Genomic DNA, 19,604 nt, shown 5'->3' on the forward strand with positions numbered 1-19,604 from the left:
TTTTTCTTCTTTTTTTCAGTAAGTAATAAATTATCTACGCATTAAGAAATCCACATTTACTTTTCTATTAAATTGTTACCTGTGACAGAAGCTCATCTTTGTTATCCCGTTACTTGCAGTTAATATAATAAAACTTGGCTGTAAAGGGTGTTCTCATGTAAAAGTTGTTCTAAATAGTACTATACTATGTAGTAGTACTTTATGTATTATCTTTTTTCGAAATTTTCCAAACTTCATACATTAATGAAAAAAATCAAGGTAATAATTGATATAGTTGATGTATTATCAGTGTGTTAAACTTATTTATAATAAGATTTCTGAAACTTTGTTGCTGTAAAAGAGCAAATAAAACATTGTGTATTATTAGATCTATAAACAAGATGTTTCATTATTGCCTTGGATTATATTCTGTTGGTTTTATTTATGTATGTGACTAAAATTGTGCTAAACAATTGTTGGAAATTTAAAAAAAAATAAAGACAGAAAATCATCAGCTGTTTTTGTTATTTTGATGAAACAAGAGGTCTGTGTGCGTTACAGCACTATATCGTCTCCATAGTTTGTGCTGTAGGAAGATGTACTGTGTTAAGGTGTGATCATACACAATTGAAAAATAAGAGAAACAACCAGATTAAATTATTGATCAGACAAGAAAAAGGTGAATTAATAACATCTGCTATATGTTGCAGTTTGTATCAGAATATCTTTCCCCAGAAGGACTGCCCATTTGGTAGTAGCAAGGCTTGCCGACCGGCAGATATTCAGATCCAAAACGAACCACGTCAGATTTTTTTTCTTGCATATTCTACCATATCCTATCTTATCTTTAATTCTTTACCTCGATAAAACAATTTTTCAAGGAATTTTTAAAATTTAAATACCCTGAAATGATGTCATTTTAAAGCAGTTCACACATAAAATGCCACAATTCTAAAGCATGCACCTCATCTGGCGCCCCCCATGCCAGATGAAATTTCCGGCATGAGTAAAATTAACGGAAACACCTGAAGAGTCTGATATGCAAGAATATATGAACAGACTTTGAGAAAACCATCCAATGACTACATGCCAAGTTTCCATTATGAAAGAAACCATAAAATCACATAGTAAGACATTTATTTTGTATATATTTTTTTTTTTTTTCATAACTCAAAATTTCATATTAACAAATGCAAAATAAGCATATTTTGAAAATATCTTAATCAATGATCTATTTCTTCTCATTAGCATAATACAAACATTTCATTCATAATCATGCGACATGAGATATTATAACTATTTTCTTTTAAGGTTGACTAGTGAATTATCACCGGAAAATATAAAAAAAACATGCAAGTTATAGCTGATATTGAATGAGTGTAGCCTAGGTTCAATACTTAATTTATTGAACAAGTTAAATAATTATTTTATGCGAGCCTCTTGCGAGCAAAATATGTTTCTATTCAACTTGTTCAATAAATTCCAGTACTGAAGGTTATTCTGGTTCCCGGCATCTAACAAGTATTATCTTTGCGTAGCGAAAGGGGAAGGAACTCCAGACTATACTGAAGGTATACAAATATAACATTCAATTTATCACATACCCAAAATAAAGACTGTAGAATATGCAAAGAAAAAATTTTCATTGACATGTCGAAAGTGTAATGCCAACATTTAGAACCTCTTTACACTATGTTTGTATAAGACAAATGACATGTCAAAATATGCAGGGCCATTCAATACCTTTTTTACTAAGTTGCAATAGCGGCATGGGGTGTGATAAAGCCTAATTTCAGCCTTGATGAAGTTTTATATAAAAACTAAATGAAGCATATTTTAAGTTATGTAATACATGTATTTCAAGCATATAAATTAATTGTTTGAACCATGTATAGTCTACAGAAATGAACTAACAAATTTAATTTACACATGATAAAAAAATCTATTAATGACCATAGAAGACAACTGTATGAGAGATATTTAGTAGCAATGTGTGCACTTGACAATATTTGTCAATGGAGATTTATAAATGAATAAATTATACAGTTTAAGTCGGCACAGTGTAAATTGGTACTGATCAAAATGTCACCAATCAGTAGTGTTATAGCTCTAATATAAGACAACTTTCAAATCAGCCATGCTCATTTAATGCATGTTATCTGTCTTGCATTACCTCTTTTCCCAGGCATGTAGGCTTTATGTCTATCCATGTATCTTTGAAATAAGCATTTTAATACTCCTTCCATCACACGAATTGTGAACCATTAATCATGTTTAATACAAAAACACTATAAAAATTTTACTGGTTGCTGCATCTAAAGAGTTATTAAGCAAGACAGTCAATAACTTCAGATATAATAACAGAAATCACAGAATTTAAAAATAAATGTTTATCATAAAGGACAAACATTTCAACATCTGAGTTAAATTATTTCCATTATCTATTAGATAATAATTACACAGAAACTTTTGTTCACGTGTATGTAGAATTAGTACAGGAAAATACTGAATAAATCCATTATGGTGCTGTAGTTGTAAATGATTCATACATTGTTTTCATCACTAATTAAGCCAATACATTATCCTTTTCCTCCAATGTCGTTTGTAAATAATTTCTCTTTTTGAATTCAATATATCAAACATTGTTTAGATTATATGGCACCTATTAAGCCTTTTTTAATGGAGGAAAGTTCACAGTGTCCCTTTGTGCATTATTTCAGGACAAAAGTAGAACATCCAATCTTCTGTTAGCCAACTTGGAGAGCTCCCTCTCATGAAATAATCCAAATTCCCTGGTATAATACAATCTTGCAGCAGAATTATCTCCCTTATATATCTAATCTTATGCATGCTATATGATTGAATCTTTATCATCTTTATTTATGTCTCCATATTTTCTTGTATGTCAAGTAAAGTCTTCTGACAATTGTGATAAAATGTCATCATCCATATCTGAAAATGAACCAATCAAATGATTTATTACATCTCTTGATATAAGTATACATGTAATATAAATAATGTATGAACACTAAAGATCATGTAATCTCTATTAGTAATATATAATTTAACTATCTGTTATCTCAATATTTCTTTTCAAACCCTTTTTTTTTTTTTTGAAAAGGACCAATTTCACTAAATTTAGTAAATTAGGGGAAAAAAACAACTTCAACCGTTTATAGTGATTGATGGAAAAACAAGAGTTTGTTACTCTGACTCGGACACACAGATGACTAAGACAGCCTCACTATTCTTCATATAGTAGATAAATTTGAAATTGTAATACAACTTTTGATCAATGATGAGTTTCTAATATATATTTATGACTGGTCTGTTAACTGAAGCAATGTACCAAATTAAAACTAAACACTGTTAATACATACCATCTTCCCATAGATTTTCATCACTCACATGTGTCACAGGTTTGTCCGTCTGTCCAGGTGTGTGTAAAACATTAGCTGTTTTGAAAGACCAAGACGAGGTTCCCCCATTAACTGATTTATTTCCTCCAACACTGCCTGTAGTTTTTATACCAATAGTTTGATGCTGGTTGGTGCCCTGTCCTTCTGCACTTTTTATAGCTCCAGTATTAGGCGTAACATTTGTGTTTATTGCATTCACAGTAGGAATTTTACTAGATACAGCATTGGTTGGAATCTTTCCAGGGATGGTGGTATTAATGTCAGGTGAAGATGGAAGACTACTATTTCTAGTAGGGGGAGATTTAAATTTCCACTTTGACTTTCCAACTGAATTTGGTGTATTTAATACAGGATTAGCCGAGGGATTTTGATTTTGAAAGTTTTTCACTGAAACATTTTGAACATTGTTACAGGGTTGTCCTGGCCTAATGCTTGTGTTCCCTACATTGTTTAATACTGTATGGTTATTGTTTGATGAGACATTATTTGAGCTGAGATTTGATAATTTTACATTGTCTTGGACAGGTATCACTTTGAAGTTTGTATTTGGTGTACTGATATAGGTATTTTCTGACACAGAACCACAAGGTGTATTCATTCCACTTTGTAAGTTGGTGTTTCTAAAATTTGGTGTAAAATTATTTCCCCTTTGGTTCATATCTCTGTTCACAACAGAAACATTTCTAACACCTGAAGTTGAAGGTGTAGCAGTAGCGGGTGACCCTCCTGTTACAGGTGAATGTGGGTTAAATATCCTCTGGTTAGTTACAGGTGTTATCGGAGACGTAACAAATCTCTGAGGAGTGTTGGTACCTAGCCCTGACAGTGGTGATGCACCAAACTGTTGAGGGGTACCAGGATCTGTACTGTATCTTCTACTTCCTGCAAGTTAAAATGATAGTAAATCTTAATGAAATTAACACCAGAATTTTAACTTTGCTACTTTGGACATGATATACATGTAACTGGACAAGCAAGTGCTGACTAGAAAAAGTTGAAAATTGGCATCCAAATTACAGCTGATCACTCATTTAGTGTAGTGTAAACGTCAAAAACATTTGTATAAATGCCACTCTAATAACAAAACACATACGTATATTTATGTAACACCATGTTAAGATCATTTAAATACAAAAGGACTGTTAAAATCTAGCTCAAGTTGGCTTACATTTCTTTTACACCATTTACTACAGACAAACAATACCGTTTCATAAATATTTGAAGTCAACAACCTTAACAAATGGGCCACAGAGGCCTCTAGAATTTATATAAAGATGCTGTTTTACCTGTATGACTAGATGGTTTCATATTAAGTACTGATTTACCTGAATGACTAGATGGTGTCATATTAAGACTGGTATTAAGACTACTATGTTGAGAGGCTGCTTTTTTCTCCAGGGCTGATAACACAGACTGTAGGGAGTCCTCACTACCATGAAACTTGAGTGACCTCAATGACCCTTCACCCCCTCGATATAACATCACTACATTACTAGGTGTTATGTTTAAATAGTGATTTCTGTTTGATAGGCTTATTATGCTGACCTGAAAAGAGAAAAAGACGATGAGAAAAAAAATGTACGAAAAGTTGTCTGATATATGAATTAGTCAAACTATCTGATAATTATATCAGAATATACCAATAGTCAAACTGATATATCATATAGTCAAACTTTTTATTTGAATTGTATCTAATTTTGTTTTTAACTCAACTATAGATTTGTATCATAAAGCCAAATAAGAGCATCCTATAGTGTACAGTCTATATTTTAATATCAAATATTACATGCCAAAACTGAATGTCATTGCTAGCTTTGTAAGTTGTTCTTCATTTACATTAATGATAATTTTGTATCAACATTACCTGTTTAAGAACAAGGACAGTTCCAGCCTGCAAGTCTGCCTCGTGGTCCTTCAATAAATCATGATGTATTGTGCCCTGCATTCTTCCTGTTACATACAATGTTTATATTATAATATCATTAACTATATACAGCAGGTTTTTAAGCATATTTCCATATTCACATCAAAATGTAAGAATCTTACACTAGCTATCAGTACAAACAGAAATATCTAGCTTGAGGGTAACAGTTTACCGTGGAAACAAGACTACCAAGTTTCTCTTAAAAACCCAATCTGTAACAACTGCTGGTGTTTCATTCTTTTTTTTTGCACATTACATATAAATCATATTTTGGAAAACTAATATTTTCATTAAGCACTTTTTCTTGAATTTACAACTTCATTCACCCTTAGAGCGCAATTAATTCATAGAACATGCACAGGAATAATGTCATTTCAAGCATACTACTTGTCCTAAGCTAGGGGTGTAAGACGGTTTATCTAGCAGAAGATCCTGTCTGATATGCAAGAAAAAAGTATCTAGCATCCTTCTTCTGGATTCTCTGACACGATATAAAATAAAATAAGAGGAAAATGGAAAAATACAACACATCAACACCAGAGCTGGTTAAGGTTATTTTTTCTCTATGTGGTTTCAGTCCTATTAAACCTTCATCATAAATAACATCAATATTTCAGTATATCATGGAAATGAAAGTCGTGGTTTTTAACAAACCTACCTGTTCCACGTTTTGCAGATAAGAATATTAGACCCAGCTTTGCAAACCTATCTATCATTATTAGAGGTGCAACGATACCTTTCGATGCATCGAAAACCGGTTTTATGAGCGCCGATTCGATTCCCGATATCAACTGTAACATTTTCGATTCGATTCCCCACCCAAAAATAAGCATGGAAAAAAGTGAGAGTTTTAGTCTTTCCCTTCGCGCTTTATCACGTTACATACGATTGGCCAGTTAAAACTCGGTCATCCAATCAGTGGGCGCGAAATGTTTTATTTTTCGGCAAACAAGTCAAAATGGCTACCAACATCAATGTTGATAAAATAAAATTAAAAAATCCTCCTAAAAAATTAAAATCAAAGGTTTGGGAACACTTTGGGTTTCGGGAAGGCCTGGACACGGATAAAGCTACTTGCAAAATATGCTTTAAGGACGTGTCATATCCAAAGTCCGACAGTACGTCTAATTTAATGCAAAATATGAAACGAAAACACGATGTGGACTTGTTTGGTCAGCTTTATCCGTGTCCTGCCCTTCCCGAAATAAGTTTGATTAGTACTACAGTAAGTGGGCATATTTGACATTGGGATTGATTATTATTTCTTTAGTCAAGTGTGAAAAAAGTGATAATTTCATGAATTTCATTTTTTCTCTATTGTTTACTAGACTAAGAAATATTGTGTGACAACACTGACATTAGGATTGATTATTCATTTTACATATTATTTTAATTATAAACAGAATATCTGAATATCAGTTCTGACAACCTTGTGAAACTTTGTTCATTATTATTTACTTTACAATTTACATACTTTGTTAAATTCCTAGTCAGCAGAAGGTATCTGTGATAGTCATGTAACTGAGATGAATAATTATTTGCCTGATTAAAATTATTTCTAAGTAGATAAGAGCTTTTTATTCTCATAAACACAATTATTAAGTCAAATAAGTTTATATAATAGTTATATAACAACAGAAAAGCAAAGCACTAGGTTGAAGGCCACTCAATTTTTGGGCAGACAAGCAGAATTATATACCAAAGATAAATTAGTAATCAGAAATGTATCGAATCGAAAAAAATCGAATCGGAGTGTCTAAAATCGAAATCGAATCGAATCGAACATTTGGTGTATCGTTGCAGCCCTAATCATTATAATTATATTTTCCTTATTTTAAGCAAAATGTCACAAAATGTCACACAAGTGGCCATGTTCCAAAAAACACTGTAAGTAAACATATATATTTACAAACCTGATCTGTCCCTAATAGTAACACTGGCCTCGGAACCATGACTTTCTATTGACTCAATTATACCAAATATAAGTGCTGCTTTACCCTGTACCAATTGCTTTTTGCCAGACTGAAAATTAAACATATTATTTCATTGTTTTGTGTTTACTAGTAGTTGTCATTTGATGGCAAACAGGAAGTTGGGGTGTGGGTGGATCTAAAATTTTCTGGCCAAGTGATTCTTCAGTCACTAACTTACTTATCATATTTTCTATTTATTAAGCCATATGAAAGATTCAAAGCACCTCAAAAACTTAAACTCACACATCGTCGTGCAAGTGCAAGTTGTAACAGATGCTACAGTGATGACAGAGATCTTAACTTACATATAACCATGCAAGATTAAGACCACACCTAATTCAGTAGTAGAAACATACAAGAAAATTCAATCTTAATGGGATTCACACATACATGTTAAGTTGTTAACCTATCCCTTGATGAGTTCAATGTAACCCACTTACCTTAAGTAGCGTGGAAGAAATAGAGTATTTCTTGAGAAGTTTCTGACCATCATCTTCTAGATCAGTGAGCAGACGTTGCCATGGTAACTCATTAAATATATCATCTGTTTGCTGGGAGCACAGTATTGTACTATCATCCTGTAATGAAATGTGTAACTCATAATCCTGAACTGTAAAACATCTGTAAGTTTTCAGTAGAATTCATTCAACAGTAATAACCCTGTAAACCACAAGACTGTGAGAGTACACACGTAAAATGATAATTGAGCCGCGTCATGACAAAACCAACATAGTGCGTTTGCAACCAGCATAGATCCAGACCAGCCTGCGCATTCGCGCAGTCTGATCAGGATCCATGCTGTTCGCTATCAGTTTCTCTACTTGTAATACGGTTGGTAAGCCAACAGCATTGATCCTGATCAGACTGCACGGATGCGCAGGCTGGTCTGGATCCATGCTGGTCGCAAACCCATTATGTTTGTTTTGTCATGACACAGCTCATATGCCTTGAAAGTACCTTGCAGAATGTAGGGCTTACAGGAACTTCACTGAGCTCCAAAAGCCTCAAAACATTAAATTTTAGTTTCTTACATAGGTCAGTTGGGGCACTTAAAACTGAAATGTATGTAAAATATATAGATATATGTAGAAATATACTCCGAAATAAACAGAAAATTGTATTTTTGTGCTATTCTTAGCCCAGTATGAGTGAAAAGCATTGCCAAGCTATTCAGTTTTGGAAATGGTTCATTTTTTTCACAGAGCAATTATTCTAGAAAAATGGATCTACAGAATGATCTGAAATTATGCACACAAGATATTATTCTACATCTACTTCAAATGGTACATTAACCTCGAAAAAATTATTTCCAGTCCTGTCATGTCAAAAAACCTCAGTAGAGTCCCATTAAACAGACTTAAATTCATCATTACGGAAAAAACTGAAAATTCAGAATATGTCAAGTATATTTACCTTGGGTGATTTGTTGGTTACAGGTGTGGTGGTTATCAATGATACAGGAGACATCATGTCTAAGTTTCTACCTGGACCCTACAATCAAGACAAAAGATTTAAAACTAATTCCTACAATTTCTTTACAAATAAAGCATCTTTTACCAAAAAAATTCTGCTTAAAACTTCAAAAACCTATGGGACAAAAAAGCTGCATTTTTTTCAAAGTTTTACTCTAGTACAGTAGTATAAATCATATCTTATCTTTCAACATTTGTTTTTGCCATTTAAAAAGCCATATTATCAACACCTAAAAGTTAAAACATATGTTTTCTAAAACAATATGACAGAGAAATTATTTTTTATGCATTAAAACAAATTTTATAAAAAAAAATCGTCATACCAGTTTTGGCAAGAGGCCAGCAGGACCAGGAAATTTCCTTTTCCTCTGAGGTGTCACATGATCTCCAGCCTCATTCTCATTTGACCTTCTTCTGGTAGTCCTGGATACATTATTATTGTCACTTTGAATGTTTTGCGGCTCTTTAATTGTATGTGTTTTATTGTTACTGGATGGAAAACTATTTCTCTCTGTTATTTTTCTTTCACTTATATCACTGCATATACCACTGTTATTTTTGTCAGAGCCTGGTGGTGGTGCGATTGACTGATCCATGCCTATGGCAGTCCTACAGATATTTGATCTTTCATAATGTTCAATACTGTCAGCTTGTGACAGGGATGTTTCTTTAGGAAATGGTATATGGAATGGAGCATCAGTAAATGTCTCTGTTTTGTTTCTCTGTTGTGCATGATGTACTGATACATTTGTCCTGTCATTGTTCACTACAGTGGGGTTATTGCACAATGATGGTACATTTGGTGTGCCAGTGTTCACTACAGTGATGTTGCTTTGTTGTGCTAATTTTTTTGGTATGCTTTTGTTCATTAAAACACTTTCATTATGATTGTTGGCACTTCTAACACCTCTAAACTGAGGTAATTCTTTGTTCAATTCTGCTTGAACTGGTAATGCTACATCTCTTGAGAAATCTGTACCTGTATAAAAAACCATAGAATAATCTTGTTTCTACAAATACACTAATACAAAAACATAAATTTAAAATTATGTGATATTCACTTAATAAAACTAAACCTATTCATTTTCCAATTTTCAAAAACATTCAAAGAAAAAAAGTAGAGCTGTCATCGATATCAACAATATCGATGTATCGTTGATATTTTTTTGTTGATCAATAATCGATACACATTTTAAAAAATCGATACTTTTGACTTATAAATTAAATATCTAGAAATTATACAATTCACCCAAAATATATGCAGAAACTGTTATTTATATCTAATGTTATGCTTTTGTTATATAGTGGAATTATTTCATAGCAAAAAATATTGTTTGGAAAAAATCATGCAGTGGACAAGACACTGTACAGAACATGTTTTTGACTGAAATCATTGAAACAGGTATGAAAGTGAATGACAGACAAGTGAGTATAGGATATTATCGATATATCGGTGTATCGTTGATTTTAGTCACTTGATATCGATATATTGTTGATATGCTTTGCACTGAATCAATGACAGCTCTAAAAAAAAGTCTTTCAAATGTGGGTATAGCCATTATGTTTGGCATGAAAATCTGCTAAAAAACTTGATGACTTAAACCTATAGAAGAAAATTAAATTTTAAGAATATGAGATTTCTTGCAGGGCACTTTGTATCAATGTTTCCAATTTCTATTCAAGTATATATATCAACACAAATTAAAATATATGGTATTTTAGTAATATATATACAACATAATAAATTATTGTAAATTATAACTAAACATTTTATCAAGAAAAACTTCATACACAATCTTTTTGCAGGGTTTCCTGTGCATGTAGAATTTGGTACCCTCAACTGCGGTCTGTTTTCTTTATCAGTGAAGGAACTAGTCTTTGACAAAAGGTTGTCTTCCAACTCATCCTTGTAACAAAAAATAAAAAATATTGAGAAACTGGTAAAAATGTGATAATGAATATTTAAATTCATCCAATCATTAACACTTATCCTGCCCTAACCAAAAGGTGAAAGTAGAACTTTGATTTCCGCCATCATGTTATATTTAAACCAAATACATAAATTTACATTTTCATCCATTACCAAGATATTAATTTACATCATCCTACTCTAAATCTTTTTTTTATCAACTATACTCTTTAGTTACTTTTGATTCTGGTCACAAATTCAAGACAACATGGCGGCATAGATAGCAATAAATTTTAGAACATTTAAGGTCTCAGAAAATCTAATTAAATTTTTTGAAGATGTAGAAAAGTGTATGACGTGATAGCTTCCTCTTGATTTAAGTATATATGAGCTCTGCGCATAAATGTAGTTGAATAATTATGCAAAATTTCTTCATGCAAAACAATACATAACTATTTCAATCAAATAAAATGCAGGGTCATTAAGAACAGAGATACAAACAGAATGTGTGCTTCATGGCATTAAACCTGCCAATGAATATTATTTTTTAATATCATATAGCAAGATATTTCCTAAGATCTTGCGACCAACTTTATTTTGTAAACAAGTACTAATAAACTTTAACCAGCATAAAGTTCTAAATTATTTTCATAAACAGTTAGAGGTGTCATCGATAGAGACAATATTGATGTATTGTTAAATTGCCTAAATTTCAATTTTAACAAACAGGTGATCAAAATGGTCAACTTAATACAGAATGACAAATTATGTCAAGGAGAAAAGAAAGAAAGTACTTTACCGCCAATGATATAAACTACCAATGAAAAATTGTTATTTCAATATGATGCATAAATAAATTTAGACTAATGAAAAGATCTTTTGTAAAGGTCAAATCATTCAACCTGATAATTTATTTTTTAGATTAAACTTAAACAAAATCAAACATTTATATCAAGATAAAAGCAATAATTACCAAAAGCAATTAAGCATAAATATCGCTCAATCGTAATGAATTAAAAATGTTTAATATAAGTTTGGGCGAATCGTCATTAAAGTGGGTCGAGTCTTTAAGGGGCGAATTATCATAAATGGGGCGAATTATACGGCCGATCGCGTGACTTAACAATTTTAAGGAAATTGCTTTTTTTCTATCAAAACGTACATTCCAGAAATCATCTTCGTCTGGGATTTCAAACATTTCCAATAAAGACAGCGAGGTTATCGAAATAAAAAACAAAAATATTTAATCTGCCCGCTGTATTTGCTTATTTCCGCCGGTGTCACAGTAATTATTTCACTTCCGGTTTTTGACAGAAAAAAAAATATTTATCTAAAAGTAAAAATAATAATAATAACATTGTTTATCTCTATAAATCTGTGACAAGTTTAAGGTATGTTTATTTTGATAACAACATTTGATACTTTGTTTTAATTCACACATATCATTTTGTCTAAGTTCTAACATAATTTGTTATGATAAATTTGTATGACATCTGACAGTCTTTACAGATCTTGACCTAGGGAGGGCTTAACACAGCCATGATAATAGTGTAGCAGGTTTACTAACCTTGCAAACCCAGGTTAATTATAAACTCGTAAGGTTTCAATTCCAACAAAGATCATTTACAATTTATATGACTTTTATTAAATTACATTTCTCAAATATAGTGATTCTAGTTTATTTCAAAATCTACTACCATCTATAAGTTTAAGTCATGATTTACAGAGTTTAATAGGAAAGCAAAGTTAAGTTATTTAAGTTTCTTATTTAACTAAATCAAAAAAAAACTCCTGAGAAAATATAATAAAAAATAGATCACTTATTCAAAATTGAAACAAAACAATAACCCTACATTGGTAAAAATTTTGGCTTATCTCGTTGACTAGGTAAAAGCTACCTTGGCGTCCTTGAGGCAAAAGCAATTGAGAAGGTCAAAATCTTTCTTACATAGCAGTGTAAGAAATTAGGATTTGAATCGACTAGGCTGGTTGGACTACCAGATTGGAATATTCACTAGCCCAAAAAACATTTCACTAGCACGATTAACTTGTTCTAAACAGTTGTTTATATTGCCTCTGAAAATACAGTAGCCTGGTCGGGCTTGTTACTGTGAAAAGTTGGTAGCCCGAGGAGAAATTTAGTAGTCAGGGGCTATCGGACTACTGCTAATTTCGAACACTGCATAGTCTGACAAAAAGTGAACTCACTAAAAATCTCATGCTAGATAATGAAGGAAATAGGGGTAGTTTCAAATTAAACAATTACTTAAGAAAACATTATCAATAAATAAGAAAAACCATAAAAGCGTAGCATTAAATCATTAATCTTGAAATGACCAAAAATTTAAGAGGACCAATTTTACACTTCAAAAGTCATGGATTTAAGTGAATCTGAAATGCTATACCGTAAACAGAAGAAATTTAGAGAGAAATTACTTTAATGAATAAAGGATAAATAAAATTGTTTTAGAAATAATCAAAATCTGCCACAATAGAAATAAGTACATATTTTGACGCTCTGAAGCTAGATTCTTAGGCATTTTGTTCTGAGTCAGAAGCTCACTTCAAAAAGTGGATATTGCCCATACACTGATACAGTCTTCGAAATTAGCACTCGCCTGATCGCCCTGGAGAGTAAATATTAAATTCGGGCGACTAAAAAATCCAATTTTGCTCGCCCGCCCACCTTGTTTCTTTATCGAAATACCCTGGCAATAATCATAGAATTACATTAAAAATGGTGGTGCCCAACTAGATATGACACTAAAAATTTCACCGATATGTATAGAATTAGAAATAAATAAGTCGGTTTAAAAAATCATTCCTTTTTCTGTTGTAAAGGTGTCATTCGGTATTTCATGCATCGCTTCTGTTTTCATTCGGAGCACTTGACGTTTATTATTTATCCGAAAAGTTGCGATTGTTTCTTACAGGAATACCCTGCTTATTATCATTGAGATACATTGAATATGGCAGCGCACAAGTAGAACTGATACTGAAAATTTAATTGATAGGTATAGAATTCTATATATTTTTTAATGTTTTTTTTTTATTTGATTTCCTCTTAAATATACATGTGAAGTCTGTAGCCAGGCAAGGCAAAGCATGGGCCCGCTTCGCATTCCCTGCCTTTGACTTCCCCATATAATTTGTAGCCTATAGCCGGGCAAGCCAAAGCCCAGGCCCACTTTGTGGACCCGGCCTTTGAGTCTCCCATAGGTCACCTTTTCATTATAGAAAAATAGCTTCATAATTTCTATACAGTCATCTTTTTTTTGATACATGATTTGTTTATGTCAAATGGATCTATGTATGTTGCATATCAAACAAAGAAAAAACAATTCATGACTATTTTATGATCACAAGTTATGAATATTACCGATTAAGAGAATACCTCACTTAGAGTGTATTTTACATGCATGTATACATGTGTAGGTCACTCTTGAATGTATTAACAATTTTACATGATTTAAAAGGGAATATTATGCTTTCTTTTGGTGTAAAGTTTTAAAGAACCTTTCAAGAAATGAATTTTTATGTTGATAGTACACTGTAGTGGACAACTCCAGATAGGCATATAAGCCATTGATTATTTTTTATCTCTACTGATCAATTGATGATTTCTACTCGTATTAATTCGACTGAATTTCTTTTTGATCAACTTAAGACATTTTTTTGTCCTTCTGACAGATTGTGTTTGATGAATTTAATAGGCTTCTCGCAATTTTAAAAGACTCTGTTTTGTATGCTCTGACTGATAGCATGGGCGATAACTAATTGTCTGACAAGTCACAAAAGGAACTGAGTACATTGGATCGATCATACGATTATTTCCCCTGCCAGTGAAAAAAAGCTTGGAGGCCTGATGATTACAATGTTAATTTTTTCCTTCTAGTATTGTTTTAAGACATTGAAAGATCTACATGTATAATATAAATATTCAACTTCTACAACTCAGAACTGTTTGGATACCAACCTAATGAGCAGAATGAGAGAATATGGGTGTAAAAGCTAGCAGCTTGATGTGGTGTGAATATAACGGATCTAGTGTGCTGCCGAGAGACGATAAGCCTGCTAGCTACTTCTACTGTTATAAGGTCCCGCCTCCAAGTTACAATCATAACTGGACTGATCTACATTATGCTGCTAGCCATGGCAACATCAGGCGCATCCATGAAATCATTCACAAAACTGGTAAGTTTAGTGCAATTATCTTTTCTTATGAGGGGCTTAAAGGCACATTAACCTTTTCTGTTCTTTAGAGAAGGCAAACATGTGTTTAATACTACTTTAAAAATACTGATTTTGAGCATACATGTATTTGACAATCTGACGTTAGTAGGGCTGATTGTGAAATAATTTGTCGTAAAAATAACAAAAGGTAAACAAAGAGGTGTTTTCACTTCCATACAAAACAATGAATCACTTGAACTGCACTATATTCCGAAATGCAACAGTTCTAAGCATAAGATGGCTCAGCTTTATTGGTGTATGAAAGACATTTAGAAGGACACCTGAGAACTTAAAAGATTTTGAGAAAAATAAAAATCATATAATAAATTGGCTGTAAAAAATTCAACTACTACAACTTCTTTCTTGTGGCATGTAAAAAGTTAAACATTTGTACTATGTTAAGCAATTCATAAAATAAATTATGAAAGTATCAAAATTTAAATAACAAAATTTATGTGGGTTTTTAATACTTTTTAGTTGTTTTTTTTTTACTTTAAAATTATGTCTCTTGTTATTAATAATTCTTATTCAAGATCAGCATCATTGCTCAATGCTGGAGTAAATTTAAGTGCTGAAAACAAATTCTGAATCACCGAACTTAATTTATAACATGACTGTTTGATAAAAAGTGGGGCTATTCTACCCATTTAAGCTTAAGCAACATTGTTACATTTTGTCTAGGTTTTATGAATTCCTTTTCACAGATGGTTTCACTTGAAACTTTGAATAATGTCTTGGAGATTTCAAGGTCATAACTTAAGCCTATATTTGTAGAATAAATTGATGCTTTATTTTACTGTGAGACACTTGCAACTGTTTAACACTTTATCTTGTTTCCACTCTTATTCACTTTGCTGTGCTTTTGAAATTATTTTTTGATACTTTTTTAGCGCCAAATGAATTTTGTTTTAAATGATGAATCAAGTACTTTAGAATTTGAACGATTTACAGGAACAGTGAATATAGACAGGAAAGATTATTATGGTAAAACTCCTCTCTACTGGGCAGCTTATAAAGGACATGTGTTGTGTGTAGAAGAGCTGATTAAGTTTGGTGCCTCGGTCAACACAAAATGCCGACATGGCGGGACACCTCTACATGCTGTAGTTAGCTTGTATCCTGAATGTGCCTTAATTTTGATAAAGGTATCATATGATAATATTTTTATATATAAATTTGATTTACTACTACTGAAATAATGCACGGAGGAGCACCTAATTTCTGTTAGTGATTATACCTCTCTATTTTGAGTAATAAAAGAAGTCACTTTTTTCCAGTTTTCTTGGCTAACTTGAACTTTAAACTCCATTTTCATATGTCAGTGACAAAAATAACAGAAAAAACAAACTTTCTTTTAGTTTGTAGTATTTGTAATATCTTATACAAACATGCATAACACCATGATCCCAATTTATAACACATATTTAAATGTTTTTCATTGCATCTACTGTCAAAGTGGATATATCAAAACATGTATATCATCAATATTTGTCTCTGGATATATTGATACAAAATTTTCTATCAACGACAGCCCTACCATGATGACCCTTTTATCTATCTTGCTAATAATTCATCATTTCATTTTTCTCTGCATGAACAGAATGGAGCAGATGTGAATATATCAGACAACTGGGGTGTGACCCCAATGCACTTGGCAGCATCAAGTGGTCAGATAGATGTGATACGTTATCTGGTGGCAGCTGGGGCACAACTTTCATTCAAAAATCTGGTTTGTCTATTTTCTATATCTTGTTCTGCTTTTAATAGTGCAAAATTTAGGTATATAACGGAAAGTTGGCTGTTAAGACAATCTAATAAGTTACTGTACTTCGGGTATGGCATAATGGGCATAATGTGTAAATTCTTAATGGTCAAAAAAGGCCAAAAAGTTTATATATGGAACCACACGATATTATTAATATCCACTTGAACATTTTAGGTAAGATTGTTCTATTTTTAGGCACTCAAAAAGTTGTTTTGAATTAAGTAAATAGAAATTTTCATTATAATAGAAACAAAAATTTAAATTTTGTCATGAGGGAAAATATAGGCATTAAAGATAAGCATTTATATAAGCTAGGAGTTATATTATCAGATAATTTATTATAGATTTGAAAGCACCTGAAGATTATCTCTGTTGGTTTAATTCCAAATAGGATACTAGTAGTGACACCATGACCAAGTCAACAGGCCAGACTAGTGGTCTAAAGATTACTGGCCACATGGGTTCAAACCCTGTCAGGAGCAAGCCGTTGTTTCCTTGAGGTCCAAACTACTTACTCATTGCTTAGCCCTGGCTTGATCCAGAAACAGATTTAGGGGTGCTTCTTTAAGCTTATATCAATTCCAACCGAATATCTAAAATAAATTCTGTATAAAAATGAAAATAATAACTAAGAAAAGTATGTAGTTACCTACCAGACTGTCAGTGGTTCTACCAATATGACACATCCTGCTTAAGAGGATGCTGGGAAGAATGGTTCAGAATGTTTCGAGGTCTCAAAGTACAACTGAAAATTAGCTTTGAGAATTTAATAATGTAGTTATGACTTAAATATCAATTAGAAAAAGATGAGTGAGATAATGTATTATTGTTTTATTTATAGAAAACTGGTGACATTCCAAAAGAGTTGTTGAAACATAAAGAATTCTGTGATAGACTAATAACAATGTCTCGAAACCCACCGTCATTGCAACAGTTATGTCGTGTCAAAATACGGTACCAACTTGGCACATCGCCAATACAGAAACTCCACGATTTAAAGATGCCACGACAGCTTAAAGATTTTGTATCACTGAAAGAATTTGACTGAAGCGAAGAATGTGACAAAAATTGTTTTTGAAACATGTACAAGTATTATGGTAGTTGAAAAAAATTGAGTATATTTTTGTCGATTAACAATGCCATACTGTGTTTATGCCTTAATAAATGTTGTTTCTACATGTTTGCTGTAGAAGGCGAAATTGCTATAAAAAAAAGTCTATACAGTTTTATCAGAGAATAGTTCTTTACCATTGATTTCTGTTTCAGTAAAGTTAAGATGGAAATTAACATTTTTGCCAACATTATTTGCTTATTTAATAATTTTACTACGGTTTTTCCTGGCCAGTCCTTGCTTATTTTTCAAGTTACAGTCATTAAAGAAGTATTTTTTTTTTCTATTTAAGTTCAAATTTTGTGCAGATGCATGAAGTCTGTTCAAATAAAAATTGTTAACCTAGATTTAATTTAAGTTATCATTAACCCATACCACACTAAAAATCTTAAATGGACTTGCCCATCTTTCAATCTGGACAAAACCATTCATCAATTTTAGGGAAGATTTTAAAGATATGTACTGACAGATTAGCAAACAGTGATGACACATCTATATCAAATGTTTATGGTCTAAACTGTTCTATATTCAGGTTGAAAAAAGTACCCACAGTTTACAGTAAGATTCTAGTCTTCATTGATTATGGTTACTATTATACTCGAGCTATCATGACAAAGAACTTTTGTGATTTTTATTTTATTTTTGATCTCTGAAAAAACTGTCTAATACATTTTTCATAGATTGTTCAACACATTGATTGAAAGAATTAGTATTTTCATTATTTTGTTCACTAAAATGTAACTAAGTGCAATGAAAAAGTGGTGCATAAAATTTGACTGGTGCCAATAGCCAATGTAGTTAAACATATGAGCCGCATCATGACAAAACCAACATAGTGCGTTGGCGACCAGCATGGATCCAGACCAGCCTGCCCACCTGCGCAGTCTGATCAGGATCCATGCTGTTTGCTATCAGTTCCTCTACTTGTAATAGGGTTTGTAAGCGAACAGCATGGATCCTGATCAGAACGCGCTGATGCGCAGGCTGGGCTGGATCCATGCTGGTCGCAAAACCATTACGTTGGTTTTGTCGTGGCGCGGCTCATATGTGTCAAGTTATTTAAGTCATTTTATGCCAAGTAGCACTAAACTTAATTTTATTGTACAGAAGAAGTATGCATAAGGTATTTAGTTGTAAAAATTTTTTTATTAAACTTATCATAAGTTTTAAAACATGTTTGGTGCATACTCTTAAGTTATACGTACAATTTTGTTGTCTTACTCTGCTAGAAATTTTGTTTAAATAATTTGACGTGTTTTAGTTTCTACCTAGTGTTTTACATTGTTTATTAATCTGTTACATATGATTTCTTTGTGCAATTTTTGTGTATTAATATTTGATATCTGTGGTGCATTAATGTTATTTAGTTTACACATCATTTTTTGGCATATGTGTGTATCAAATCAGTCAATAATTTTATGTATTTTTTCACCAGTGGTACAGTATTAGATTTCTATCTTTTTATCATTATTTATTCATTAAGATGCGAGATCAAGCATTATTTTTTTATCTATTGGTAAAAGTTTCTTTAACCATTGTTTAATCATTATTTAATCTGACAGCCTATCACTTGCCCATTAACACCTTGGGTTTGAATCCTGCCAGGGTTTTTGGATTCTTTAATGTGAGACAGTTATCCAGCTAACTTGCTAGCATTATTTGGTTCTACTTTGGTGCCTGATATAATGCACAAAAAGGCACCAATGCCTTTTTTCTTCTGGGGCAGGCAACCAGTAATGCTGGAAAGTCAACATATGACCTTTACAGTGTCAATGGGCCTTAAAGAAAAATAAAAATTTGAGTTTAATAAAAGAAGAAA

General features: G+C 32.1%; 2 protein-coding genes across 3 annotated transcripts; one reads left to right on the forward strand and one right to left on the reverse strand.

The window, feature by feature from the left end:
- Positions 1 to 1,548: 1,548 nt before the first annotated feature.
- On the reverse strand, positions 1,549 to 11,955 carry LOC132754276 (uncharacterized). The gene is made up of 10 exons (XM_060744893.1): positions 11,839 to 11,955; positions 10,559 to 10,673; positions 9,091 to 9,746; positions 8,709 to 8,786; positions 7,736 to 7,873; positions 7,236 to 7,344; positions 5,263 to 5,348; positions 4,724 to 4,943; positions 3,360 to 4,280; positions 1,549 to 2,931 (listed from the first exon to the last, which is right to left on the reverse strand). The coding sequence occupies exons 1-10, from the start codon at positions 11,872 to 11,874 to the stop codon at positions 2,885 to 2,887; spliced, it is 2,406 nt and encodes an 801-aa protein (XP_060600876.1). The 5' UTR covers positions 11,875 to 11,955; the 3' UTR covers positions 1,549 to 2,884.
- Positions 11,956 to 11,963: 8 nt separating this feature from the next.
- LOC132754277 (serine/threonine-protein phosphatase 6 regulatory ankyrin repeat subunit B-like) lies at positions 11,964 to 19,384 on the forward strand. 2 transcript variants are annotated; one of them, XM_060744895.1, is made up of 5 exons: positions 11,964 to 12,067; positions 14,635 to 14,870; positions 15,861 to 16,054; positions 16,510 to 16,638; positions 17,516 to 19,384. In XM_060744895.1, the coding sequence occupies exons 2-5, from the start codon at positions 14,675 to 14,677 to the stop codon at positions 17,720 to 17,722; spliced, it is 726 nt and encodes a 241-aa protein (XP_060600878.1). In that variant the 5' UTR covers positions 11,964 to 12,067; positions 14,635 to 14,674; the 3' UTR covers positions 17,723 to 19,384. The 2 variants fall into 2 exon arrangements, with proteins under 2 accessions (XP_060600878.1, XP_060600877.1); XM_060744894.1 differs by lacking the exon at positions 11,964 to 12,067 and adding an exon at positions 13,587 to 13,690.
- The last annotated feature ends 220 nt before the right edge of the window (positions 19,385 to 19,604 follow it).

This window comes from Ruditapes philippinarum, unplaced genomic scaffold (genome assembly GCF_026571515.1).
Source record: "Ruditapes philippinarum isolate M1 unplaced genomic scaffold, ASM2657151v2 ctg5439_1_1_1_1, whole genome shotgun sequence".
Lineage (NCBI taxonomy): Eukaryota > Metazoa > Mollusca > Bivalvia > Venerida > Veneridae > Ruditapes > Ruditapes philippinarum.